Here is a 27385-nt window from a genome sequence, read left to right on the forward strand (position 1 = left end):
ATTAGGAGTCTGGAAAGCAAGCCTGAGAAGGAATGGATGAGGGAGTTGTATACGTTTATCCTGGAGAAGAGGAGAGGACACCAGCCGTCTTCAACTACAGTGGTACCTTGGTTTACAACCACAATTGGTTCCGGAAGTCTGTACTTAAACTGAAGCGTACTTAACCTGAAGCGAACTTTCCCATTGAAAGTAATGGAAAGTGGATTAATCCGTTCCAGACGATGAAAAACACCCCCTAAAACAGCAATTTAACACGAATTTTACTGTCTAATGAGGCCATTGATCCATAAAATGAAGGCAATAATCAATGTACTGTGCTATAAAATAAATCAGACAGTATTTTAGGTGGGGAAAAAATAAACATTTATTTCTTACCTGGGCTGATGATAGTCCTTGTTTGGATGGGGGTTCAGGGTCCTCTTCCACAATCACAATACCTTTGCGGAGGCCCGGAGCAAAGGCCCGACCTCTGGGAGGTATCGGAGCGAAGGACCGGCCTCCGCGAAGGCACCGGAGCGCCCGATGCCTTCGCGGAGGCCTCCGTAGGCCTCCGAAACCTTGGTTTACTTACTTCCGGGTTACAATCGTTCGTAAACCGAAAATTCGTAAACCGAGGTGTTCGTAAACCGAGGTTCCACGGTATCTGAAGGACTGTCCCGTGGAAGAGGGAGCAAGCTTGTTTTCTGCTGCTCCAAAGGGGAGGACCCTAAACAACGGATTGGAATGACAAGGAAGGAGGTTCCAACTCAACACAAGGAAGAGCTGTTTGGCAGTGGAACGGACTCCCCCGGGACTCTCCTTCCTTGGAGGTTTTGAAGCAGAGGACAGATGGCCATCTGTCAAGGATCATTTATCTGGAGGTTGTGCCCTTGGTCCCAACCCTAGGATTTTATTATTCTGCTCTTTATGTGAACAGGACATGGTTCTCACTACATTTTCAAACCGTCTCCCTAGGAGCCAGGCCCAGGCTGACCTTTGTTCTTGGCTCGTTACCAGAAGAGTCTTTAATTTACACAGACATCCTACTTCCTACTCAGTGGACTTCCTTCTGCTGGAGGTTTTTCAATGGAGTTTGGATGTCTGCCAGGGATTCTTGAGCTGTGATTCCTGCAGTGGACAGGGTTGGACTAGATGGCCCTTGGGGGCCCCTTCCAACTCTACAATTCTTTGATTCTATCTTTCTATCATCTGGCGACAGCTGCAGATGCAACATCTGCACCTGGGATTCCTGCATTGGAGCCGATTGGACTAGATGGCCCTGGGGGGACCCCTTACAATTCTATGCTTCCATGAGTCTCTCTCGGGCCAGATCCTACAGCGCAGGAGCTGCCTTCCGAATGCGAGCATCGTGCTCAGCTCCAGATCCCATCCCCCCTTGGCGGAGCCACGGCTCCTGGCGATCGAGGAGCGAGAAACGAGAGGCAACAAATGAGATGCTGAGTGTACAATCAGCAAACCCGGCGCAGAACAACTTTCAACTTTCATAGATAATTTCCAACTAATGGCTCGGAAAGGCCCATCGCTTTCATCCTTTATTGCACTTGACAGCTTTATATTGCTCAGAATCGCTGGCAAAGCCTTGCTGAGGAAGAGGCAGTGCTGGGACCTCAAGGAGGCGGAGGGATTGGGCCAGGTTCAACACCGTGGGATTGGACTCCCTTCCTTAGGAACATTTTAGGAAGTTGCAGATTCAATTAAGGTTGAATCCTGACAAGACAGAAGTACTGTTTGTGGGGGACAGGAGGCGGGCAGGTGTGGAGGACTCCCTGGTCCTGAATGGGGTAACTGTGCCCCTGAAGGACCAGGTGCGCAGCCTGGGAGTCATTTTGGACTCACAGCTGTCCATGGAGGCGCAGGTCAATTCTGTGTCCAGGGCAGCGTCTACCAGCTCCATCTGGTACGCAGGCTGAGAGCCTTCCTGCCCGCAGACTGTCTCGCCAGAGTGGTGCATGCTCTGGTTATCTCTCGCTTGGACTACTGCAATGTGCTCTACGTGGGGCTACCTTTGAAGGTGACCCGGAAACTACAACTAACCCAGAATGCAGCAGCTAGACTGGTGACTGGGAGTGGCCACCGAGACCACATAACACCGGTCCTGAAAGACCTACATTGGCTCCCAGTACGTTTCCGAGCACAGTTCAAAGTGTTGGTGTTGACCTTTAAAGCCCTAAATGGCCTTGATCCAGTATACCTGAAGGAGCGTCTCCTCCCCCATCGTTCTGCCTGGACACTGAGGTCCAGCGCTGAGGGCCTTCTGGCGGTTCCCTCATTGCGAGAAGCTAAGTTGCAGGGAACCAGGCAGAGGGCCTTCTCGGTAGTGGCACCCACCGTGTGGAATGCCCTCCCACCAGAGGTCAAAGAGAACAACAATTACCAGACCTTTAGAAGGCATCTTAAGGCAGCCCTGTTTAGGGAAGCTTTTAATGTTTGATGGATTTCTGTATTTTAATATTTTGTTGGAAGATGCCCAGAATGGCTGGGGGAACCCGGCCAGATGGGCGGGGTATAAATATATTATTATTATTATTATTATTATTATTATTATTATTATTATTATTCCCGGGATGGGATCCCCCGCAATGCTTTGCAGGATAGGGCGCCTGCTCAGGAGAGGCTCCTTGCTGGAACTGAATTGTGGATAGTCTACTGCTGTGGACAATTTTTTGTTCATTCCATTTATATCTCCTTTTTCTCCAAGGAGTTCAAGATGACATACATGGTTCTTTCCCCCCTTATTTAATCCCTGAGAGGCCACACCCAGTGAGCTTCATGGCCAAGCGGAGATTTGAACCCTGCACTCCCAGGTCCTGGCCAAAAATTCTGACCACTAGACTGCAGCGGCTCTCAAAAATGCACTTTAAAATACAGTGGTACCTCGGGCTACAAACGCTTCGAGTTACAAGTACTTTGAGTTACAAACTCTGCTAAACCCGGAAGTAGTACCCCAGGATGAGAATGGAAATTGTGCGGCAGCAGCGTGGCAACAGCGGGAGGCCCCATTGGTGTAAGTGCACCTCAGGTTAAGAACAGTTTCGGGTTAAGAACAGACCTCCGGAACGAATTAAGTTCGTAACCCAAGGTACCACTGTATCTGTACAAAATAAAACTTAAGAGCAACAGTAGCACCAATAATTTTCAACAGAACAAGCACACGAGATACTTTACACCCAGAATGCAGAGACGTCAAGGCTAGTCAGATATTCTTTATTTTAAATTTTAGTAGTAAAACCCCAAGATCTACCAACCAGAGCATGGTGCAAAAGACGGGCAGATTTTTGAGTGTGGTGGGAAAATGTGCCATTGAGGACGACAAATACCTCAAGGACCGCCTCTCCCCTTATGAACCTACCCAGACCTTGAGATCGTCCTCTGAGGCAGTGGCGTCGCAACGGGGGCGGGCGGGGGGGCGCCCCGGGTGCCATGTCTGAAGAAGGCACCCCATGGAATGCTCTCCACAGAGAGGTTCGACTGGCGACTTCGTTAGACATCTTTAGGTGCCATTGAAAAACCTTCCTCGTCAACATTCTGTGTCCTTTTAAATATGTTTATTTAAAATACGTTAATTTAAAATAAGCTTACTTGTGGGAGGCGGGGTTATGGGTTTGTTTTAGTCTTGTTGTTCTTGTTTTTGGCATGGATTTTGTGTGTTTTCATTCTGCATTTTTATGCTGCGAACCGTCCCGAGAGAAGGGGTGCTATGTATATTTAAGAAATGGGGTGGGAGGGAGAATAGAAATCAAAATCTGAGCATAGGTTTTCTGTACGAGAAGCGAGTTGAGCGCAAGGTATTTTTGCACAAAAGTCCACTCCTTCCTTTCCGCACCTTAATTTACCAGAGTTGTTTCCTTCTTGCAATGATGGTGTGTTACAGTGGTTAGAGTGTCGAACTAGGAACTGGGAGGGACCAGGGTTCAAATCCCACTCGGCTATGAAGCTGTCATTGGGTGGGACATAATAATAATAATAATAATAATAATAATAATAATAATAATAATAATAATTTATTTATATCCCACCCATGTGGTTCTGGGCACCACAGTTCAAGAAGGATACTGACAAGCTGGAACGTGTCCAGAAGAGGGCAACCAAAATGGTCAAAGGCCTGGAAATGATGCCTTATGAGGAACGGCTTAGGGAGCTGGGTATGTTTAGCCTGGAGAAGAGAAGGTTAAGGGGTGATATGATAGCCATGTTCAAATATATAAAAGGATGTCATATAGAGGAGGGAGAAAGGTGGTTTTCTGCTGCTCCAGAGAAGCGGACACGGAGCAATGGATTCAAACTACAAGAAAGAAGATTTCACCTAAACATTAGGAAGAACTTCCTGACAGTAAGAGCTGTTCGGCAGTGGAATTTGCTGCCAAGGAGTGTGGTGGAGTCTCCTTCTTTGGAGGTCTTTAAGCAGAGGCTTGACAGGCATATGTCAGGAATGCTTTGGTGGTGTTTCCTGCTTGGCAGGGGGTTGGACTGGATGGCCCTTGTGGTCTCTTCCAACTCTACGATTCTATGATTCCATGTGGCTGGGTTTCCAACTGAATATTAAAAACACAATACAGCATTAAACATTTAAAAAACCTTCCCTTAAGGATCATTCACTGCCTTTCTCAGCCTAACCCACTTTGCAGGGTTGTTGTGTAATTAAATGAGACTGGAAGAACTGCGTTTGCCTTCTTGGAGGAAAAGGTTGGGATATAAATGCAACGAAGGCATCCGTAATGTTAAAGCATTAGCTGCCCAAATGTCGAGGTGAATTGATAAGAACCGTTTCCTACCCCCCCCCCAAAGAAATTGACAAGGTCCCGTAATCCGGTGGGGAGATTGCCCTGTCAAAAGCGATCTCAGGCGCTGGATTTCATCTTCATGCCGCGTGGGTAATTTTCAATTTATTAATTTATTAATTATTATTGGGGGAACGGACACAAACAGGCTGACGGGCTGCTCTTTTGAGCATTTAATTAAAAGTGAAGGGCTCCTTGCGAGCTGGGATTCCTCACCTAATAATGCTGCGATACGGAAATGTTTATTATTATCTCCTTTATTAGATAAGTTCTTACCGGGTTATATGATATGTCACATTAAATTAGATTCCATTTTGGAATAGCGCTGAGCTTTTTAGGCTCCTGCCTGGGAATTCGCTCTCTGCTTTGAATTTAATGAACAAATCAAGTTGCCGCCTTGATAACTGAAGGCTTATCGCTAACCTTTTCTATATTTATCAGAGGTCGGCTTGAATTAGTGTATCTCTCCCTGGGTGAGGGCGAGATTGGAAAGATGTTTATAAAAAGGACAAAATGTAATTAAAAGTTTAAGAATCGCCAGTGTTCCCCACAAATCTACCCTGATGTTGGGGTGGTGGTGGTCTGAAGCTTTTTTTGGGGGGGGGGTTTTTGCATGATTTCCATGTACAACATGCAAAGCTTCAGTTGTTGTTCTTTTTAAAGAGGATTGTGGAAAAGGCTGCTTGGATGCCGACTTTCCAGGGCTGCTGCAAGCCAGTGTAGGCAATATTGGACTAGAGAGAGTTGATCTATAGGTTCACCCTTTGCAAAGGTCCCAGATCCTTTTGGAATAAACTGGACTGCTATCACTCCTGTAAGCCATACAGGACCTGATACTTATGTATTATTGTTCTAGATTCAGGTAGGTAGCCGTGTTGGTCTGATGCAGTGTGTGTGTGTGTGTGTGTGTGTGTGTGTAGTCCAGTAGCACCTTAGAGATCAACTAAGTTCTCCCCCTCCTCAGTTAATTCCCACAACAACCCTGTGAGGTAGGTTAGGCTGAGGGGCAGGGATTGGCCGAATGAGCTTCAGGGAGGGATAGAGATTTGAAACCGTGTCTCCCAGCTCTTAGTACGACACTCTAAACACTACACCCCACTGGCTCTCACACAGATAAATTCAGGATTTTCTTTCTTTTTTCTTTTTAAATTTTTGTTATTATTATTCATACTTATACATCACACAAACAAGCATTGAATAAAACAAACCAAAAAATGCAAAACAGAAGAAAATGCAAAAACAAAATTACAAGGATGTAAACCTAGCAGTTCGAAAGCACGTCAAAATGCAAGTAGATAAATAGGAACCGCTACAGCGGGAAGGTAAACGGCGTTTCCATGTGCTACTCTGGTTTGCCAGAAGCGGCTTTGTCATGCTGGCCACATGACCTGGAAGCTATACGCCGGCTCCCTCGGCCAATACTGCGAGATGAGCGCGCAACCCCAGAGTCGGTCACGACTGGACCTAATGGTCAGGGGTCCCTTTACCTTTTAAACATAATAACCTAATTTGTAACCAAAAATACAAAACATATTCTCCCAAAAAGGGGGACCACGATGACAAAAAAAACAACACCAAAAAAGGAGAAATAAAAGAGAAAAGAAAAGAAAAGAGAACAAAAGAAATTGACTTTTGACAAACTCCACGTGGATCTTTATTCCTCATACCACTGGTTGTCTGTAATGATTAAATTTTTGGAGAATAAGTTCAGGGTTTTCAATCTAAGTGAAATTGTTTCGAAAGCCGTACTCCGCTAGCAGTTGCAAAACATTGGTATCATTCGCTATATGCAATTTGAATCAGAGATACACTTAGAAGCGGCCTATGCCTTAAACCAATGAATTTGGTCTGAACTGAACGTAACTCCTCCTTACGAGGAGGCATGGCCAGACATCATGTTTGCAGGCAGGAGGGGGGACCTCGCCCCCACCCCCCAAAAAAAGCAATTTTCATCATCATTACATATTGTAATTGCAGAGCCCAATTATGAGATTACATTTGCTGTGTTTACGCTAATTAAGTCATTAGGCATAATAAGTCTAATTACACAAATTGGCTGAGAAAAATTCTTTTGACAAATGTTTGAAATTTTCATGGAATGGATCCCACTCTGTTTGGGAGGTAGAACCTGTTTTTTTGGGTGTGGGCTGTGCTTTGCCCCCTCTGCTTGATATTTTCATAAGCTTAACGGGTGAAATGCTTTATTGGTAGAGATGGGCAATGTGGTCTCCTTTCAGTCTGTGGCATCCTTGCACATGTCCATTCGTAACTCTGCTCCAACTTGTTACCGAATTAGTGCCTGAAAATCCGCATGAAACTATACAACTTCATACGGATTTTGGAACAGGTTTTCTCCCCAAAAAATATGCACATTTCTGGGCATATTTTATCTCAGCAATTCCAAAGAGACTTTCAACTTGTTTCTTTCTCCTTTTTTTGCTATTGTATTCCAAGAATTACAAAATCCAGTAGTTACGTTCCAAGCCAAACATTGGCCAGCTCATACCACTGCCGTACGAAATAACAACTCTGGTGATTCCCTGCAAAACTGTTCTCCATCAGTTAATGAGGAAAGAAATTGTATTTGAAAATTATCAAAGGAGAGAGGGGGGGAATCAGTAAAATTATCATGGGTGGGGTACAAGGGAGGGGGGATGTCATGTTTACACTTAATTGAGGTGGTGTTTATTCCACAACACATATTCCTCCTACAAAGAACATAAGAAGACCCTCAGCTGGATCAGGCCAGTGGTCCATCTTTTGGGAAGCCAATGAGCAGGACCTAGAATCATAGAAGCATAGAGTTGGAAGAGACCACAAGGGCCATCCAGTCGAACCCCCTGCCGAGCAGGAAACGCCATCAAAGCATTCTTGACATATGCCTGTCAAGCCTCTGTTTAAAGACCTCCAAAAAAGGAGACTCCACCACACTCCTTGGCAGCAAATTCCACTGCCGAACAGCTCTTACTGTCAGGAAGTTCTTCCTAATGTTTAGGTGGAATCTTCTTTCTTGTAGTTTGAATCCATTGCTCCATGTCCGCTTCTCTGGAGCAGCAGAAAACAATCTTTCTCCCTCCTCCATATGACATCCTTTAATATATTTGAACATGGCTATCATATCACCCCTTAACCTTCTCTTCACCAGGCTAAACATACCCAGCTCCCTAAGCCGTTCCTCATAAGGCATCGTTTCCAGGCCTTTGACCATTTTGGTTGCCCTCCTCTGGACACGTTCCAGCTTGTCAGTATCCTTCTTGAACTGTGGTACCTGAGGGCAACAAAAGCACTCTCTGTACCTCAGGGGCGTACCCAGGATAAAAATTAGGCGGGGACAAGGGGTGGGAGGGGCCACAGTGGGAATGTGGGCGGGGCTACGTTGCCTGCGCCTCCCCGGTCTTCCGAGGAGGCGGCCCCAGGCTCCCGCTCCCAGCATGAAGCCCCAGAGGTGCGCGGGGAACGCGAGCCTGTGGCTGCCTCCTTCTCGCCTCCCCGGTCTTCCGAGGAGGCGGCCCCAGGCTCCCGCTCCTGGCGCAAAGCCCCAGAGGTGCGCGGGGAACGTGAGCTTGTGGCTGCCTCCTCCGCGCCTCCCTGGTCTTCCGAGGAGGCGGCCCCAGGCTCCTGCTGCCGGCGCGAAGCTCCAGAGGCGCGCGGGGAACACGAGCCTGTGGCTGCCTCCTCTGCGTATGCTCCCCACTCCTGCTTAGCGCTCCTCCGCTTACGCTCCCTGCGCGCCTCTGGAGCTTCACGCTGGGAGCGGGAGCCTGGGGCTGCCGCGCCTGCGCCCCTCAGCCTTTTGCTTCTAAGGGGGGGCAATTGCCTCCTCCTGCCCCCCTGCCTACGCCCATGCTGTACCTCCAGCAACCAGGACTCCGAAGCATTTCTGCCCCCAATCGGTGGCAGGACACAGTCATCCTGCCTAGGAGCCATCCCGCTCTCCTCCACAAATTTGTCTAATCCTCTTTGAAAGCCATAAGAGGTTGATGGCCATCTCTGCCTCCTGTGGGAGGGAGTTCCATAGTTCTTCATTTGCTGCATGAAGAAGTGCTTCCTTTTCATCTGTCCACCACCCCCCCAATAAGACTGGAACTCATAGGCATCCAATGAAACTGAAAGTTGGAAGGTTCAGGACAGAGAAGTTGGCCAGCAACTTGGATTTATTTCAAAGAGGATTAGACAAATTTGTGGAGCAGGAGAGGGCTGTCAACGGTTACAGGCCAGGATGGCTATGCCTTGCCCCTACATGCTTCTGAATCCAAGTTGATGTCAACCACAGGAGGTGCTTTTGAGCTCGAATGCTGTTTGCTGGTTTCTCATGGGGACATGTGGTTGGCCACTGTGAGAGCACGATGCTGGACTAGATGGGCCATTGGCCTGATCCAGAAGACTCTTATCAAAATGATCCCTATCCACTTCCTCCATGCCAGGCATTATTTAATACCCTCCTATCAGGTTGTCTCTTCCTCACCTTTTCTGCAAGCCAAAGAGTCCCAAACGCTGCAAGCTTTCCTCCTAGGGGAGTCATTTCACTCCCTTGAGCATTTGGATTGCCGTTACCTAGACTTTTTCACAACGATGAACTTCCTTATCCTGGATATCTCTTTGCAAATGGGAGTAATGATCCCTCCCTCCCTGCACACTCACAATTGTTTCTCCTGCTGCCAACAGGGTGAAACCAAGATCCTGAAGCTCAAGAACCTCCGGCCGCAGGATTATGCCAATTACAGCTGCATTGCTTCGGTCAGGAACGTCTGCAACATCTCCGACAAAATGGTGTCCTTCCGGCTTTCCAACAAAACAGGTATTTCACCATCCCCTGTTCTCATTGCTGTTGTCGGTCAGTAGGAGACTTCTCACCAAGCCTGCTCATTTTTGGGGGGGTGGGGGTGGGGGTTCAGTGATTAGTGCTACCGACCCATTTCCACCCACCATGTTTCCATACTGCGCATAGGTGCTCCCATACAGATTTACAGTCGTACCTTGGTTCCCGAACGCCTTGCAAGTTGAACATTTTGACTTTTGAAGTGAGTGTTCCAGTTTATGAATGTTCTTAGGAACCCAAACATCCAACGCGGCTTCCAATTGGCTGCAGGAGCTTCCTTGGTTTCCGAACATTTCAGAAGTTGAACAGACTTCCAGAATGGATTCTGTTCAACTTCCATGGTACGACTGTATTTACATGCAATGATTCGTACGTTTATCACAATACGACGCAAAGTCTCACTGTACATGGTGTATGATAACTAAAGACTGGGATTTGATGAAGTTGCGGCTGCAATATTTGTGGTTGTTGTCAGCTTCCTTAGAAGTGTAATTATTGGGATTCGAGTATGGATCAAGTCAGTGGCCCGTCGTTCAACATCCCATTTTCATTGGGGTCGGTGGGAAACTCCTATCATGCCTAGCGAGCGGGACCAGTGGTCAGGGATGATGGGAGTTGTAGTCCAATGACATACAGAGATCGAAGGTTAAGAAAGGCTGGTCTGCACTGCGGAGTTGGAGCTGAGGGACAATCCCAGCCCTACCTTGAGATGCCATTGGGGGCTCAACCTGAGATGCTCTAACTAGCTACAGCCCTTCTCAATGGATTTTGCTGAATAATTCTCTCTTCTCCAGAGCTTTATGTACCGGGGGGGGGGGAGCTGGATTTTTATTTTTATGTGGAAATATGCTTTGATTCCTATCCTCCTCCTTGCATCCTCTTCCCTCCTGTTGTTAACCGTTCTTCAGATTCCATATGGACGGGAGCTGCCGGCCAGCCCCATTTGATGCCCTAGTACAGTGGTTCCCAACAGGTGGTCCGGGGACCCCCAGGGGTCCGCGAGCTATGCCAGAGGGGTCCGCAAGATGCTATTAGAATAAAAAAATATATTAAATATATTTCGTATGATAACAGATTTTTTGTTTTGGCCGCTTCCTGCACGAGCAGAGTCTAGCGCAAAACTAGAATTAGATAGAGGCAGTAGTTCTGCTGTATGCCCTTAGGTGGCGCTTTACAAACACTACTGTTTTGCAAAGAGGCAGCGTGCGCATTCTACTAACACTCACCTCCCCAAGATGCTTTGCGCGCGTCGGCTTCATTTGTGCTCTACGGCGCAGGTACCCTGTATTCTCCATTCCCCTCCCTCCTCCCTGGCGCGCGCTGCCTCTTTGCAAAACAGTAGTGTTTGTAAACAAAGCGTTGTTTTTCGCGGAAGCTACAGTTCGCGTAGTTAAAAATGGACCGTTGGTTAAAAAGTGGTTCATCTCATTAAGAACTGAAAATTAAAACTAACTGTATACTGATGGAGTACTCTGTTGTAACTGTAAAAAACGTATAAATATAAAATATAAAAAGACTCTTAATTTGGCTCTCACTTTTTAATTTTAGGATTAGGAATTAATGGGGGTCCTTGTCACAATAGCGGCTCGATGAGGGGTCCTTGAGAAAATTTTGTTGGGAACCCCTGCCCTAGTACACAGGGCATCTCTGGGGTGTGGCGGGGAAGCGGGGTTGAGACCACACGGAGACTTTGGATATTCCGATTGGTGCCTCCGCGCAACCCCCCCAATCCTTTGGGCTGTTTGCCTGGATCCAGCCTGGATTAATTTATGCAAAATGCTTTCCTTGGGAGAGATGGGCTGCCAGAGGCTATTGGTGGATCAGCAGCCAAACATGCCTCTGCCTTCCTCTGCAATGCCCCCCCTCCCACAAACCCCTTCCTCGTTCCAAGTAAAGAGGAGCTACTCATTTTGAGCTGATGTTTGGTGGGATGCAATTTTGCAGGAAATGTCAAAACATTTGGAGGACAGGAGACTCCAGGATGAATAATATCAATGGAAACTCTTGGACAATGTACAGTAGTACAGTGTGCCTTGCTAGACAAATGCCCTGCTAGACTAGTTTTCTGCTAGACGAATGGGTTTTGCGATCGGAGGTTGCCTTGCAAGACGAATTCGTTTTGTGAAAAATTCATCTAGCGAATCGCGGTTTGCCATGGGAATGCATTGGAATTCAATTAATGCGTTCCTATGGGCAAAATTGACAGGGACCCAGGTGGCGCTGTGGTTAAACCACTGAGCCTAGAGGGCTTGCTGATCAGAAGCTCGGCGGTTCGAATCCCTGTGACGGGGTGAGCTCCCGTTGCTCGGTCCCAGCTCCTGCCAACCTAGCAGTTCGAAAGCACGCCAAAATGCAAGTAGATAAATAGGAACCGCTACAGCGGGAAGGTAAACGGCGTTTCCATGTGCTGCTCTGGTTTGCCAGAAGCGGCTTTGTCATGCTGGCCACATGACCTGGAAGCTATACGCCGGCTCCCTCGGCCAATAATGCGAGATGAGCGCGCAACCCCAGAGTCGGTCACGACTGGACCTAATGGTCAGGGGTCCCATTACCTTTACCTTTACCTATGGGCAAAATAAATAAATAAATAAATGCATTCCTATGGGATTTGCATGACGAATTTTTCGCAAAACGAATTGACTCACAGAACGAATTAAATTCGTCTAGCGAGGCACCACTGTACTTCACATTACGTAACCCTCTCCTTCTTTTTTAAAGAAAGAACTAGGCAGTTGATGGCACTTTCGCCTGCCTTTTGGCATTCTACCAAACTTGAATCGAGCTTTTGCTTTCAGTCCCTCCTGTAGGGAAAACCAGATCTGCCAATCAATGTTCTCCCCGTTAGAATTTGCCCCTGAGCATCCCGCTTCCCGGTGATCAAATTGGGTGGGAATGGCACCGTTGCCTGAGCAATCTGCTCCTGATGGGCATGATTTGTTCGGAGGTCTTCTGGGCATGCACAGTTTGCTGCCGCTTTCCATTTGGTTCCCTCCCCGTCCCCCTTAGAAGTAGCTAAAGAACATGAGTGCATTGTGCGCTCCTGATTAAAGCTGGTGTATCCATGCTCGCTCCTGCTCAGTGGTAACCACTAAGGGGGAGGGGGAAGGAGAATTGAAATTAATCTTACCATTTTTCAACAGGTGGGGTGCAGCAGGTGGCAGAAACAAGGAATGGAACAGGAACAAAAGCGGGTGCAGACACCTGCTCATTTTCAAAAACGGTCCAATCCCCTTTTAAAGCCATCCAAGTTGGCGGCCATTGCTGCCTCCTAGGGGAGCAAGTTCCATAGTTTTAAATATGCGCTGCCGTGTGAAGAAGGACTTTTTTCTCTTTTTGTGCCTCAGTGTGCATCACTGTAGTTCTCCAGCCAAGTAATGTGTATAAAAATGCCGATATTGGGAGTAAATTGTGCATCTAAATGCCCATATTACTGAAAATAACGTACAAGAATGCACTGTATTAGAGGAAATTGCTTTGCAAGGCTGTGTGTGCATTAGGCAAACTTGCATACTAATGTGTCCGTGAAGAGGAATGCACGCTAAAAGCCTGATGAATTTTCAGGGGAACTTTTTTTAAAAAATTGCAAAGCAATGTGGAACTGAAGTTTAGATCAGAAAAAGGAGAAACTGGAGCTGGAAGATTCAGGCACCCTTAAACCCTCACCACACCTGAGGCATTTGAGCTGCTGTGTGACAGAAAACACTTTTGCCATTCTTGTCAAGAGAATATATGCAGCTTCGGCAGGGAAAACATTCATTAAGGAAGGAGTGTCTGAACGCTTTGCTCAGACTATTGACAAAGGTGGCATGACTCTGTTTGTGGGCCTGGACCCAACACCAGACATTCTCAGGCTCAGAGGTTTATGGCTGTTTTGGGGAGTCAGCTCTGAAAAAAAATGCCTCTTCAGTATCTGTTTAATATCACAAAGCGATAATGACAATCGCCTCCCAGAAAGCAGCTGATGGTCGAATAATGTAAAATCCACACCATTCACTGGTGATGTTGGTGGAATTAATTTTATTCCAGCATCCATTTCCTGCTGGTATCACTTCCCTCCATGCTTTATGGAATTCGGAAAACTGGAAATGTCCTTTGGACATTTTACCCATGGGAAAAAACCCACTAGTCACCAGCATTTGAAAATCAGAAATTGAGAGAGTGGGGCAGAACTTAGAGGTCCTTAGCCCAATGACCAGAATATAAGTAAAGCCTGCAGGATCAGGCCAATGGGCATCTTCTTTCCAGTGGTGGAGGAAGGGGGCAGGGGCAGGCCACCCCTGGTGTCATCTCTGGGGGGGGGGTGACAAGAAGGTACGCAGCAGTGCTGCGCATGTGCTCCCAGGTGGTTTGCCCTGCCCTGCTGCAGCCGCGAGCAGAGGATCCCGCCATCCAAACAGCGCATGCGTGGCACAACACGCATGTACCGTACATAGCAGCGCAACACATGCACCATACATAGCAGCGCTGCGCATGCGCTGCTGAGCGGTTTGCCCCACCCCTGTGGGCAGTTCGTCCTGCCCCTTGACACCACGCACCAGGTGCCAGAGAGCCTTCCATTGCCCCTGCTTCTTTGTGTCTTCTGAAAGCCAGTTTTCCCAATGCAACATGGCCATCAGCTGGCTGGGTTCCTAATCGACGGATCGTCTGCCTTAATCAGAAGCAAACAATTAAGCTGATGCCTCAGCTCCACATGTGTTCATCAGGAAGGCATCAGACGTAATGGAGGTTTACAGCATTACACAGAAGTGTAATTGGGTGCACTTAAACCCACCTAATTCACCGGCCGCTTGATTTTATCTGTGGGGCTTGACTGTATATCACCTGAGTCATCGTGCTTGGTGGTGAAAAGGATGCTCTCAGAGGCAGACTCCTTTCTCTCTCAAGGACCACCGGGACTCTTGGACAGCCAATGAAGCTGAACATTGGAAAATTCGGGATGGATTAAAGAAAGCAGTTCTTCACTCGGTGCATAGTTAAGCGGTGGAACTACCTCCCACAGGAGGCCGTGATGGCTGCCAACTGAGTGTTGGAGATTCATTCCCCGTGTCTGCAGTCATGGGATTGTTGTCTACCACATGACGGTATATGTTTTCATTCCACAGTGTGGGAAATGACGGAGACAGGATGTTTTGTTACCACTGTATTCCGTGAAATGGGATTATTGTCCTTTGTTCTTTCTCTTTTTTGCTGTCTGATGAGAAAGAGGAAGGAGCTAAGTCAGAATGCTCCGAGTGCATTATATGTAAATAAACACAGATTAGCCAAATGCAGAGTTGCTGAGTTCTGTTACGCAAACTGAGAATACTCTGCGGATCCCTAAGTGTGCTGATGTCTCCAAGGCATCAGTCGCTGTGATGTTCGGGTTGGAGAAAGCTTTCGAAGCTCCCGAACGATCGACCAGGAGGGAGAGAACATGCCAGTCAGGCATGTGTCTCTACCAGGGTCCTACATGAGAGTAGGACACTCCTAACACTGAGATGGCATTAAAAGAGGATTAGACAAATTCATGGAGGAGGAGAGGGCTATCGATGGCTCTTAGCCAGGATGGCGGTGTTCTGCCTCCACAGTAGGATGCGGTGATGCTTCTGAATACCAGTTGCTGGAAACCACAGAAGGGGAGAGGGCTCCTGTGCTTGACTCCTGTGTGCTGGTTTCCCACAGGCATCTGGTTGGGCCACTGTTCTCGGGGTGGGTGCCATGGCACCAAAGGCCTGATTCCTCTAGTGTGCAGAACAGCTCCACAGACCTCCTGAGGAGCCACAATAAATCATCATGTTGTTGGCATCTATCTGTCTTGGGAGACAATGGAGCTCGCCTCTGGGGGTGAAGTCCAACTGCTGTGTGAGCCGTGCTGGGGTGACCTCCCTGAGGTGCAAGCCTGGGCAGTGTGTCTGGAGGTCCTGAGCTGCCCAGACGACAAGACCCAGCCTCGCTGATGTAGTCCACAAGAAAGGAGAGCCAGACGTTTGGCACCAGCTTAGGCGCAAGAGTTGTCATAAGGAGGCATGCGAGGCGCCATGCCACAATCTTGGGGACTCCACTCTGGATTTGTGTGGGGTTTATCCTGAGCCTTTTCTCCTCCTGAAGATATCTCACAAGGCAGCAGAGGTTTAGGGTGGAGTTTTCCTCCTCCTAGATGGGCTCCCTTCTCAGGTTGATGTTTCCCTATACAGCAGGTGCAGAAAACTCCTCCTTGACAGTTGGACCCACTTTGGGTCTCATCCACTCAGTCCGCCGCAGCCTGTCTTTGCATGCAGGGGAAGTCCCTAACTTGCTGAGGGTTTGAGATCCATCGACTCCCCTCACCTGGTTCAGCCAGCCAGTCAAAGCGGCTTCACAGGATTGTGGCTGCTCCTGCATGTGAACAGCTTCTAGGAGCCACAGGTGAGAGCTGAGTGCAACATGGGGACCAAAGGTGGACAAACTACCCCCGAAGGAGCATGACATGTCCCCCACCAGAGGTCCTACACCTCTCCTTACTCTCTATGCATCATCGTCGTCGTCGTCATCACCATCATAATAATAAGATGATAATAATAATAATAATAATAATAATAATAATAATAATAATAATAGCATTTCTATCCTATCCTTTTCTCCAAGGAGCTTGAGGTGGTGAACACGGTTCTTGCACTCCTCATTTCATCCCCACAACAACCCTGTGAGGTAGGTTAGGCTGAGAGGCAGGGACTGGCCCAAGCTCACACACTGAGTGAGGATTTGAACCCTGGTTCCCCCACGTTCCAGTCCAGGGGTCGGCAAGGTTTACCTCGCCTGCGCTGGTTCACTCCAGTGGAGATGTGGGCTGGATTGCGCACATGTGTGAGCGAGTGCGCCCGCCCGCTATTTCCAGCGTCTGCGTAGACTTGTTTTCCAGTCCCTGCATCTGCGTAGACGTGATTTCCAGCACCACGGAAGCGAGTCCCCGCGCCACACTGCGCCGTTTTAGCACCGTGCACGGGGACTCGCCGAGCGGGCGGCTCGGTTTGGGGGTGGCGGCTCATGGGCCGGTTAAACGACCCCCCATGGGCTGCTTGTGGCCCATGGGCCTTAGGTTGCCGACCCCTGTTCTAGTCCAACGCTTTGACCACTATGCTACACAGGCTATGCTCTTCCTCTTGGTTGGAGGCAGAAGGGCTTCCGATGAGCAGCAAGGTCCAAATAATAATAATAATAATAATAATAATAATAATAATAATAATAATTTATTTATACCCCGCCCATCTGGCTGGGTTCCCCCAGACACTCTGGGCGGCTTCCAACAAAATATTAAAATACAGAAATCCATCAAACATTAAAAGCTTCCCTAAACAGGGCTGCCTTAAGATGCCTTCTAAAGGTCTGGTAATTGTTGTTCTCTTTGACCTCTGGTGGGAGGGCGTTCCACAGGGCGGGTGCCACTACCGAGAAGGCCCTCTGCCTGGTTCCCTGTAACTTGGCTTCTCGTAGCGAGGGAACCGCCAGAAGGCCCTCTGCGCTGCACCTCAGTGTTCGGGCAGAACAACTGGGGTGGAGACGCTCCTTCAGGTATACTGGACCGAGGCCGTTTAGGGCTTTAAAGCTCAACACCAACACTTTGAATTGTGCTCGGAAACGTACTGGGAGCCAAAGTAGGTCTTTCAGGACCGGTTGGGCAGGGTTGGTGGCCTTCCTGGCCCCTGCCAGCCAGCCCTGTGATGCTCAGCTGCTGCTCCAGCGATGACTTCATGCTCATTTTGCAAAGGCATGGCGGGTGGATTAAGCCCACCTCTCGACTGAGATTGCAGCGGCCCTCGTGATGAGGAGCACAATGCGGATGTTAGACGCTGATGGGTTGCTTAAGGACGGATGATCCCCTTGCAATCTTCCTGCCTTAGTGGTGTGGTGATGTGTAATGAAATCATGTCATAAGCTGCCCTTTTATCTTCTCTCCTAAGGTCCAGGCTGAAAAGTTTGCCTCGATTCTTAATCTCGCCATTAAGTGTCGGCCTGTTTTGTCTAATGCTTTTTTTGAGAGAGAGAGAAAGGGAGCGAGGGAGGGAGAGAGAGAAATTCTTTTCAATGTCAACATATTAAGGAATTATCTGGGTTGAGGAGTGTATGCATGTCTCTGTGTGCCGTTGCAATATATAAATTATTCCTTTAGTAGGCAGAACAACAACTTGCTTGGCTCCGAGGATGCCTGTAATCCCCCGATAAGGAAAACAGCCCCTCTAATAAGCAGAACGGAGTGATAAAATGGGGAGGCATCAGCTCCGAGGCGGAGGCTTGAAAGAGCAAATTACCAATGGCCAACAAGCAATAAGGGAAAGAGGGATGGTTGGCAGTGGCAAGAAGGGGTCCAGTGGGCACAGCCCATTTCTGGAACAACAGATCAGGTCCATGGCCTATTTATTCCAGTATCCTATTCCCATGGCAACTCTCCCATCCTGTGGTTTTCAAGGCTGGCAGCCACCGAGAGACCTCTCCTCCTCCATAAAAAATTGTCTAATCCTCTTCTAAAGCCATCCAAGCTGGTGGCCATCAGGCGCGCCAGGTTGTGCCCCATTTTGTGGGTGCCCTGAGCATGCGCATCACATCACACGGCAAGGGAAGGCGCCATGGGAGCCGCCATGGCCACAGGGAGTCGGACGGGGCCCGTTGCAGCCTTGGGAGGGTCTGGCAGGTAAGACAGTGGGTGGCAGCAGTGGGAGAAGGCCAGGTACCCACAACCAACATTTTGTGGGTGCCCAGGCCCCTAGCCCTCCCCCCCCGATGGTGCCAGGGTCTCTCCCAGGTCCTAGCCTGACACCCTAACCCATGGGTAGGCAAACTAAGGCTCGGGGGCTGGATCTGGCCCAATCGCCTTCTCAATCCGGCCTGCGGACGGTCCGGGAATCAGCATGTTTCTACATGAGTAGAATGTGTCCTTTTATTTAAAACGCATCTCTGGGTTATTTGTGGGGCATAGGAATTGGTTTATTTTTTCCCCCTTCAAAATATAGTCCGGCCCCCCACAAGGTCCGAGGGACAGTGGACCGGCCCCCTGCTGAAAAAGTTTGCTCACCCCTGCCCCAACCACTATACCACGCTGCCTCTCTACACAGTAGCATGGACCAGAAAGATTTGTTCCTATAAAGCTGCTGCCATGCCCCATCCCCTCTGCTTTTGATTGATGCTCAGTAACCCTGTCAGCTCTGCCTCGGTATAGTCTCAAAGCTCTGGGCAGGGTCTGTGCATAGTGGCTGGCAGACTTTGCCTGATGTGCTTCTCGCTGGGCGCCGTGCGCTGGAGGCGCAATGGCCCCTTGCCCTCTCAGCCGCCTTGGAGTCTGAGACAATTACCGCCGGCATTAATAAAAGACCCAGCCTTTCGCTTGGGGATCAGGAGACACCACAGAGTGTCATCGGCTGCAATATGCCGCCGTTTTACAAAGCGGCTGGTTCCCCGACGCCTTGGCTTCATCGCGCCCGTCCTCTGAAAGTCAGATTCAGGGCTGAGGATGGGAGCCGGGAGCCTCAGAGCTTCCCTGCTGCAGCAGAGCAAAGGTCCCTAGAGTCGAGCAACCTAGAATCATAGACTGATAGAGTTGGAGGGGGATCCCCAGGGTCATCTAGTCCAACCCCCTGCAATGCAGGAATCGTGGCTAAAGAATCCTTGACAGATGGCCATCCAACCTAGAAAATCTCCAAGGAAGGAGAGTTCGCCACCTTCCAAAGGAGCCCAACCTTACAGGAATGCTGTAAGCATTCCTGGTACAGTGGTACCTCGGTTCTGGAACGTCATCCGTTCCGGAAGACCATTCAGCTTCCGAAACATTTGAAAACTGAGGCACAAAGGGTATCCTGCAACTTCAATTGAGAAAATTGGGGGAAACACAGCAGAAGCTGTTCAACTTCCAGTGCGTGTTAGAAAACAGAAGCAATTACCGTATTTTTCCATGCATAAGACTGTTTTTTTTTTAATGTGGTCGTCTTATACACGGAGAGTGCACAGGGGGGACGGGCGATTGGTGACAGCTGTGAGCAGGAGATTGTCCGTGGCGATTGGGCAGGTGATTGGTGGCTGCGGCAAGACTTGCTGACGATTGGCTGCTGCTGCGGCAACTGAGCAAGTGGCTTCAGTGAGGCATGCAATTGGCATTGGCGGTTAGGCAAGTGAGTGCTTCCTGGCACTCTCCAACCCCCAAAGAAAATCTCCACAACTCTGGACAACCTCCTCCCATATTCTAAATTTGATGTCCCCCAAAATAGGGGTCGTCTTATATAGGAGGGCATGTTATACACGGAAAAATACAGTACTTCCAGGTTTTCGGCATAAGAAAACAGAAATGTTCGGCTTCCGAGACGCTCGAAAACCAGGGTACCACTGTATATTATTATTATTATTATTATTATTATTATTATTATTATTATTCTCAGGGGGTTCACAACATAAAATTACCCTATCAAAAGCACAAAATACATACAAAACATAAGAACAACAACAAACCAATAATCCCCCCAAACACATTTAAAAGGGCATCAGGTGTCAATCAACCCAAGGCCTGCTTGAAAAGGACCATTTTTACCTGGTGCCCAAAGGTGTATAATGAAGGCTCCAGGTGAACCTCCCTGGGGAGAGCATAGAAAAGGCCCATTCTCATGTTGCCACCCTCCAGACCTCTCGCATACCCTACAACATTTCTCCGATGAAAATCGGGATGTCCTATTCTCACGGAGGAGGCACACAAAGAAGGACCTCAGAAGATGATATTGGGGTCCGGGTAGGTTCATTTGGGAGAGGCAGTCCTCCAGGTCTTGCGGTATATGCTATTAAAATAGCAACGGCAAAAAATAGATCCCCTAATCAATATCCTTAAACAATCCTGTGTGCATTGGTACCTGGGTTCTCAAATGCCTTGGTACTCAAACAACTTGGAACTCAAACACTGCAAACCCAGAATAAGTGTTCCAGTTTGCGAACTTTTTTCAGAAGTCGAACATGCTCCGTTTTGAGTGTTACGCTTTTGTTTTGAGTGCCACACTTCCGTGTTGAGTGTTATGCTGAGGTCTGCCTGTTTTTGCTATTTATTTTGCATTTTTGTTTTTGCTGCTCTTTTTTGTTTTGTTTTTGTGACTGTGTAGTTCAGCTATTGATTGATTGATTGATTGATTGTGCGACTGCAGTACATGGCTTATTGCTTTCATTTTATGGATCCGTGGTCTCATTGGGTAGTAAAATTCATGTAAAATTGCTGTTTTAGGGGTTGTTTTTAAAAGTCTGGAACAGATTAATCCATTTTGCATTACTTTCTACGGGAAAGCGTGCCTTGGTTTTGGAACGCTTTGGTTTTGCAACAGGCTTCTGGAACGGATTAAGGTTGAGAACCAAGGTGACGCTGTACGTCTATATCTAGGGTTGCCAGACTCAATAGAGGACAGGACTTCTGTGCCTTTAATTGCCCTGCTCTCTTTTGAGTCTGGAAACCTTAAAGAGAAACCAGCAGACCCTTTGCTTGGAAATTAAACAAAGGGTCTGCTGGTTTCTCTCTAAGGTTTCCAGACTTATTTAATTATCTACTTGAAATATAAACTCTCATGAAACTGCAGGTTATTACCATTATCCTGCCAATGGTTTTTTTTATCTGTTTGCAATCAAATATTCAACAAGCCATTTTCATTCTTTTATATAAAAAAAGTTTGCTATCTTGATTTCTTATTCTTCTGTTAAGTTTCGCCATTTCTGCACACTCCATAAGTTTTTGTATCCATTCTTCCTTTGCTGGGACTTCTGCTTCTTTCCATTTTTGGACGAGAAGCTGCTGTAATTGCATATATAAATAAATTTCTATGCAATTTAGATAGTCCTGTCCCTGTAATCCCCCAAACTCTTCTGATGTTCTTATCATCCTTCTTGGTGGTGATCTCGAACCCTGACCTACTTGCCCCTTGGTCCTCTTTCCACAGCCTCTCCCTCGATCAAGCTCTTGGTGGACGACCCCATCGTGGTCAATCCCGGGGAGGCCATCACCTTGGTGTGCGTCACAACGGGCGGGGAGCCCCTTCCCACCCTCACCTGGGTCCGGTCGGTGGGAGCCCTGCCTGAGAAGACCGTCCTGAAAGGGGGGACCTTGACCATCCCGGCCATCACCTCCGACGACGACGGAACCTACAGCTGCATTGCCAACAACAATGTGGGGAACCCAGCGAAGAAGTCCACCAACATCATCGTCCGAGGTAAGAGCCACCAGCGACCTTCTGTGGCAACGAGAGTTGGGTCTTCTTTTCCTGCCTAGTTTTGAGTTGGTGTGAGATCTGGGTCTCTGTGCCTCTGATGGAGACAGCTCAAATTCCGGTGGAGCGCGCGACTCTTTAGGGTTGAAATGGTCGGTGGAAGACCCATGGAATGGCATTGGAACTGGGCTTACTGGCTGGAAGATGTGGATTCATGCAAAGTGCATCTGTGTGGGGCTACTCTTGAGGTGGGTCCAGCTAGTGCAGAACGTGGGGGCTCGATGGCCTCTGGGGGCAAATTGCCACAGGATAGGACCCAGGTGGCGCTGTGGTTAAACCACTGAGCCTAGGGCTTGCTGATCAGAAGGTCGGCGGTTCGAATCCCTGTGACGGGGTGAGCTCCCGTTACTTGGTCGCAGCTCCTGCCAACCTAGCAGTTCGAAAGCACGTCAAAATGCAAGTAGATAAATAGGGAAGGTAAACGGTGTTTCCATGTGCTGCTCTGGTTTGCCAGAAGTGGCTTTGTCATGCTGGCCACATGACCTGGAAGCTATACGCTGGCTCCCTCAGCCAATAATGCGAGATGAGCACGCAACCCCAGAGTTGGTCACGACTGGACCTAATGGTCAGGGGTCCCTTTATGGCACCTTTGTAGGCTGTTGGGAGCTGCCCGGAGTGGCTGGGAAAACCGATCCAGATGGGCAGGGTATAAATAATAAAATTAGTAGTAGTAGTAAGCCGAAGCCATGAGACACAAGGGAATAGGGAAAGGGAGAGATCATAGAATCATAGAGTTGGAAGAGACCACAAGGGCCATCCAGTCCAACCCCCTGCCAAGCAGGAAACACCATCAAAGCATTCCTGACATATGCCTGTCAAGCCTCTGCTTAAAGACCTCCAAAGAAGGAGACTCCATCACACTCCTTGGCAGCCAATTCCACTGTCGAACAGCTCTTACTGTCAGAAAGTTCTTCCTAATGTTTAGGTGGAATCTTCTTTCTCGTAGTTTGAATCCATTGCTCCATGTCCGCTTCTCTGGAGCAGCAGAAAACAACCTTTCTGCTGAGGGAAATAAAAATCGGAACACAGGCATCAATTTCTAAACAGTTCTTTTTTTTACAAAAAAGTATTTATTGAAGATTTTCTCAAACAACAAAACATACAAAAATACAAAACACACAAAGAAAATTACAAAACACAAAAGAGAAAAAACAAGAATACAAAAAGAATACAAAAAAATACAAAAATGCAAAAACAAAAATTCTAACTATAACCCTTATTTCCAATCTATTGACTTCCTCATTCCACCTCCTTCTGCGATTCTTTACATATCCTCCGTAGTAAACTCTAAATCATATATAAATTCTAATTGTTACTTTAACTATATCTTAATTCTTTAATCTTTTATATCTTATCCTTTTATATTCTATCTAGATCTTACTTCTTAATTAAATTGTCCTTAACTTCTATCAATACTTATTTCACACCATTGTATTATCTACAACCTCTATTTTATCTCCCTCACCAATTTCTAAACAGTTCTTATTCTGACCAGCTGGGACAATTTGGGGCAGGAGGTGCCTGGTGGAGCAGGGGCCTCCAGCAAAGCTGATGGAATGAGCCTTCTCCTTCCTAGCTATCCCACCAAGACAGCCTGATGGAATGTGTATATACATGGGGCAAAAGATTCCTGCATTGCAGGGGGGTTGGGCTCGATGACCCTTGGGGTCCCTTCCAGGTCTATGATTCCATGTTTGTGTGTATGTATTTGGGACTAGGTAACTGGAGGAACCAGCTAATTGATTTCTTTTCTCCTCGGGGGTCCCCAAATACCCAAAGCCTTCTCCACAGAGCAGGGCCTTGAACGTGGCTGCGCCTGTTCTGTGGCGCCACATCGCAGCATCCGGATATCACAGGTGCCACTTTGAGACTTTCCAGAAACAGCTGAAGACATTTTTATTTTTATTTTTGCTTCAAACAAGCTTTCTTATTTGGATGAAAAGGTCTGTCTGAGGAGTTCATTTTCTACTGTTTCCTGACCTAACTTCATTTATTTTTAGTACAGTTCTTCAGAAACAACAACTATTTTTAGCATGGCACACATGAAGAAGGTAATTCAGAAATAAATAGTTATGCTATTTTTAAAGCTGTCTTTGCATCGGGGACAGATGTCAGCTGCTGCCTGCTTACGGAGGAGACGGGCCATTGCCCCAGAGTTCTGCAAGCGCCCAGGATGGTCTGTTAGGACAACTGCTACCCTCTCTAAGCAAGCTTCACACTTGGCATTTCATGCTAGGGTTGCCATTCTTCCTCTTTTTCCAGGACATGTCCTCTCTTTCAGGGGTAAAATTTCTGTCCAGGCAGATTTTTTGAATTTTCCAAAATGTCCAGGGTTACGGAAGCGGGCTACTTTTTGTGTTGCCTACTCAGTACTAGGCAACCAAGTGCAAAACATATACATATTGTGTGGTTTTGCATGATGCAGGAAAGGATCAGGTTCTCGTTTCTGTATATTTTGAAGGGACATTATAGAATATGCCCCCTTCTGCCCCACCTCCCCCTTCTGCCCCAGGTCCCAGAAAATGTGTCCTCTTTTATGCTCTTCAATATATGGCATCCCTAATCATCTGGAGGATTTGGTCCTTATTAGAACTCTTGGTTAATCACTGTGGACCAGGCTTCCTCCCAGGTGTGACCCACTATGCCAAATCCATTGTTGGCATCCGTCTGTCTCAAGAGACAGTGGAAGAGTAATGTCAAACCATTGGAGGAGGTGTTCTAAACTAGCTGGCCTTCTTCTTCTTCTTCTTCTTCTTCTTCTTCTTCTTCTTCTTCTTCTTCTTCTTCTTCAATCCCTCGTAGCCGAGTAGGATTGTCTTCCATAAACACAGTTTTAACAGTGAGTCTGTAAGTGACTGTGGAGGCCAATTCTGGATCCACATGCCCTTCTTTTATGACCACTGGGTGGTGACCCCACTGGGCGCGGTAATCCAGTCAGGGAAAAAGGGAGGCATACTATGTTTAGGGCACCTTTTCTAGCCCCTCCCCCTTTTGGGGTGAGCAGAGTGGATCCTTAAAAGGGCTGCTCAGTCATGGATACAGCCTTGTTCCTTGAGACAGAACGACTGAATGTATCCTGAATGTATCTCTGGTCAGACCTCACCTGGAGTCCTGTGTCCAGTTCTGGGCACCACAGTTCAAGAAGGATACTGACAAGCTGGAACGTGTCCAGAAGAGGGCAACCAAAATGGTCAAAGGCCTGGAAACGATGCCTTATGAGGAACAGCTTAGCGAGCTGGGTATGTTTAGCCTGGAGAAGAGAATATGATAGCCATGTTCAAATATATCAAATGATGTCATATAGAGGAGGGAGAAAGGTTGTTTTCTGCTGCTCCAGAGAAGCGGACACGGAGCAATGGATTCAAACTACAAGAAAGAAGATTCCACCTAAACATTAGGAAGAACTTCCTGACAGTAAGAGCTGTTTGGCAGTGGAATTTGCTGCCAAGGAGTGTGGTGGAGTCTCCTTCTTTGGAGGTCTTTAAGCAGAGGCTTGACAGGCATATGTCAAGAATGCTTTGATGGTGTTTCCTGCTTGGCAGGGGGTTGGACTGGATGGCCCTTGTGGTCTCTCCCAACTCTATGATTCTATGATGCTATGATCCACCGCCCACGTGCCGGTTCATGACTAGGGGCTTCCAGATTTCACTATGCTGCCCCTGTTACCATTTGCTGATAGCCATGGGACTGTGGGGGTTTGGGGTTTGGGGTGAGTTTTTGGAAGACGCCTGTGCGTGGATTTGTTTTATGTGTGTAGATCAGGGCACGCTGACCAACGCATAGTCTTTGCAGTAGGGCTCTATTCCGATGGCATGAGTAAACATGATGACCAGTAGATTCTTATCTGCTGCAGCCTTCATCCTCCTTCACAGCCGTTGTAACATGCCACTTGTCATCTTCCGCCTGCTCTGCCGTTGAGGACTTCTTGGATCATTCTTGGTCTAGCTCCTCCCCTTTGACCTTACTGCCTTGGTTGACCCAGCTGGGAGTACGAGACTCCCGAAGGCTTTGCTTACAAGGGTCATGGGAACATGCAAGCCCACTCGCCATGGCCAGGTGGTGATCTAGCAAGCTGGCTATCATGCATGTCCTGTAAGCTGTGGTTGGGCTTGGTGGGTCACAGTCTGTACAGAACCCCCTTCCAGTCTGGACATCCATGAGAAAAGCCCATAGCTCTTGAGCAGAACATCTACCTTGTATGCAGAAGGTCCCAGATTCAACCTCCGATGGTATCTCCAGGAAGGACCCTGGTCTGAACATCTGGAGAGCCTCTGCAAGTCAGTGTGGAGAGGTCTTCTCTATCTCTCAGTCCTTGGCTCTGGTCATTTACTGCCTTGGTGTTTTGTTCCCTTCATAGCGCACCATCCCAGAGTCAGGGTGCTTTGTGTAGTGCCTTGTTGGACTTTGGAACTCGCTCCCACAGGAGGCAGCGAAGACCACCACCCTAGATGGTTTTGAAAGAAGATTAAGCACATTCATGGACCATCTCAATACCAGTTGTTGGAGACTATGAGAAGAGAGAGGGCTCTTCTGCTTGGATCCTGCTTGCTGGTTTCCCATTGAGGCATCTGGTTGGCCACTGTGAGAACAGGATGCTGGACCAGGTAGACCAGGCATAGGCAAACTCCGGCCCTCCAGATGTTTTGGAACTACAATTCCCACCATCCCTAGCTAACAGGACCCGTGGTCAGGGATGATGGGAATTGTAGTCTCAAAACATCTGGAGGGCTGGAGTTTGCCTATGCCTGAGGTAGACCATTGGCCTGATCCAGCAGGCCCATCTTGAGTTCTTACGTTCTTAACCACACAGGGACTTCCTGAATTTTGAGTGATGGGTACATCTCACTCAGGGTCCTTTGTGTATCCTGGATTTTTCCCCCTTGTGTTCTCCCACCATAATTGCCGAGGTCCAGATTGGTAATAGATCTTGCTGGCAAGCAAAGAGATGGAGAGCGGTGATGTCAGCCTCAGTGATATAGTGGATTTTGTGGGAATGTGATGTACCATCCATCAGTTTGCTTCAGGTGTTTTGTAAAGACATATCTTTATTTCCAGGTTTTCCCTGGCCCATACGATCAGAGCCTTTTATCACCAAATCCCTATTTTTATCATACCGTTTTTTAAAAAAGAAAAAAAATGCACCTCTGTTTTTATGACACTGCTTTCTCGACTTCACGTTGTATTTCTGTTGGAGATTTTTAAACAGTAGGTGGTTCAGATAAAGAAAGAGGGTGTTAGACTTGTTCAACCATGGAAGCAATAATCAATGTACTGTACTATAAAATAAATAAGACAGTATTGTAGATGATTTAAAAATAAATAAATTTCTTATGTGCACCGATGCTGGTCATTGTTTGGATGAAGGGCTTTTATCCATTTCCACAGTCACACAATCATTCACTCAATCAGTAGCTGAACTGGGTTCCACACAGTCACAAAAACAAATTAACCGAAAAAGCCTTTAAAAAAACCCCGCAAAATAAATAGCAATAACAAAAGCGCCAAACTTAATCTGTTCCGGAAGTCCGTTTGACTTCCAAAATGTTCAAAAACCA

The 27385-nt window shown here is 47.7% G+C and overlaps 1 protein-coding gene across 1 annotated transcript in view; it reads left to right on the forward strand.

Moving 5' to 3' along the window:
* The window catches only part of MDGA2 (MAM domain containing glycosylphosphatidylinositol anchor 2), a 353191-nt gene that overhangs the window by 207164 nt on the left and 118642 nt on the right, over positions 1-27385 (forward strand). The window contains exons 5-6 of the mRNA XM_060269123.2: positions 9444-9576; positions 21504-21773. Of these exons, the coding sequence (XP_060125106.1) occupies positions 9444-9576; positions 21504-21773 (403 nt within the window). The remainder of the gene's footprint in view (positions 1-9443; positions 9577-21503; positions 21774-27385) is intronic.

The sequence above is a fragment of the Zootoca vivipara genome, chromosome 1 (assembly GCF_965207765.1).
Source record: "Zootoca vivipara chromosome 1, rZooViv2.hap1.1, whole genome shotgun sequence".
NCBI classification, from domain to species: Eukaryota; Metazoa; Chordata; class Lepidosauria; order Squamata; family Lacertidae; genus Zootoca; species Zootoca vivipara.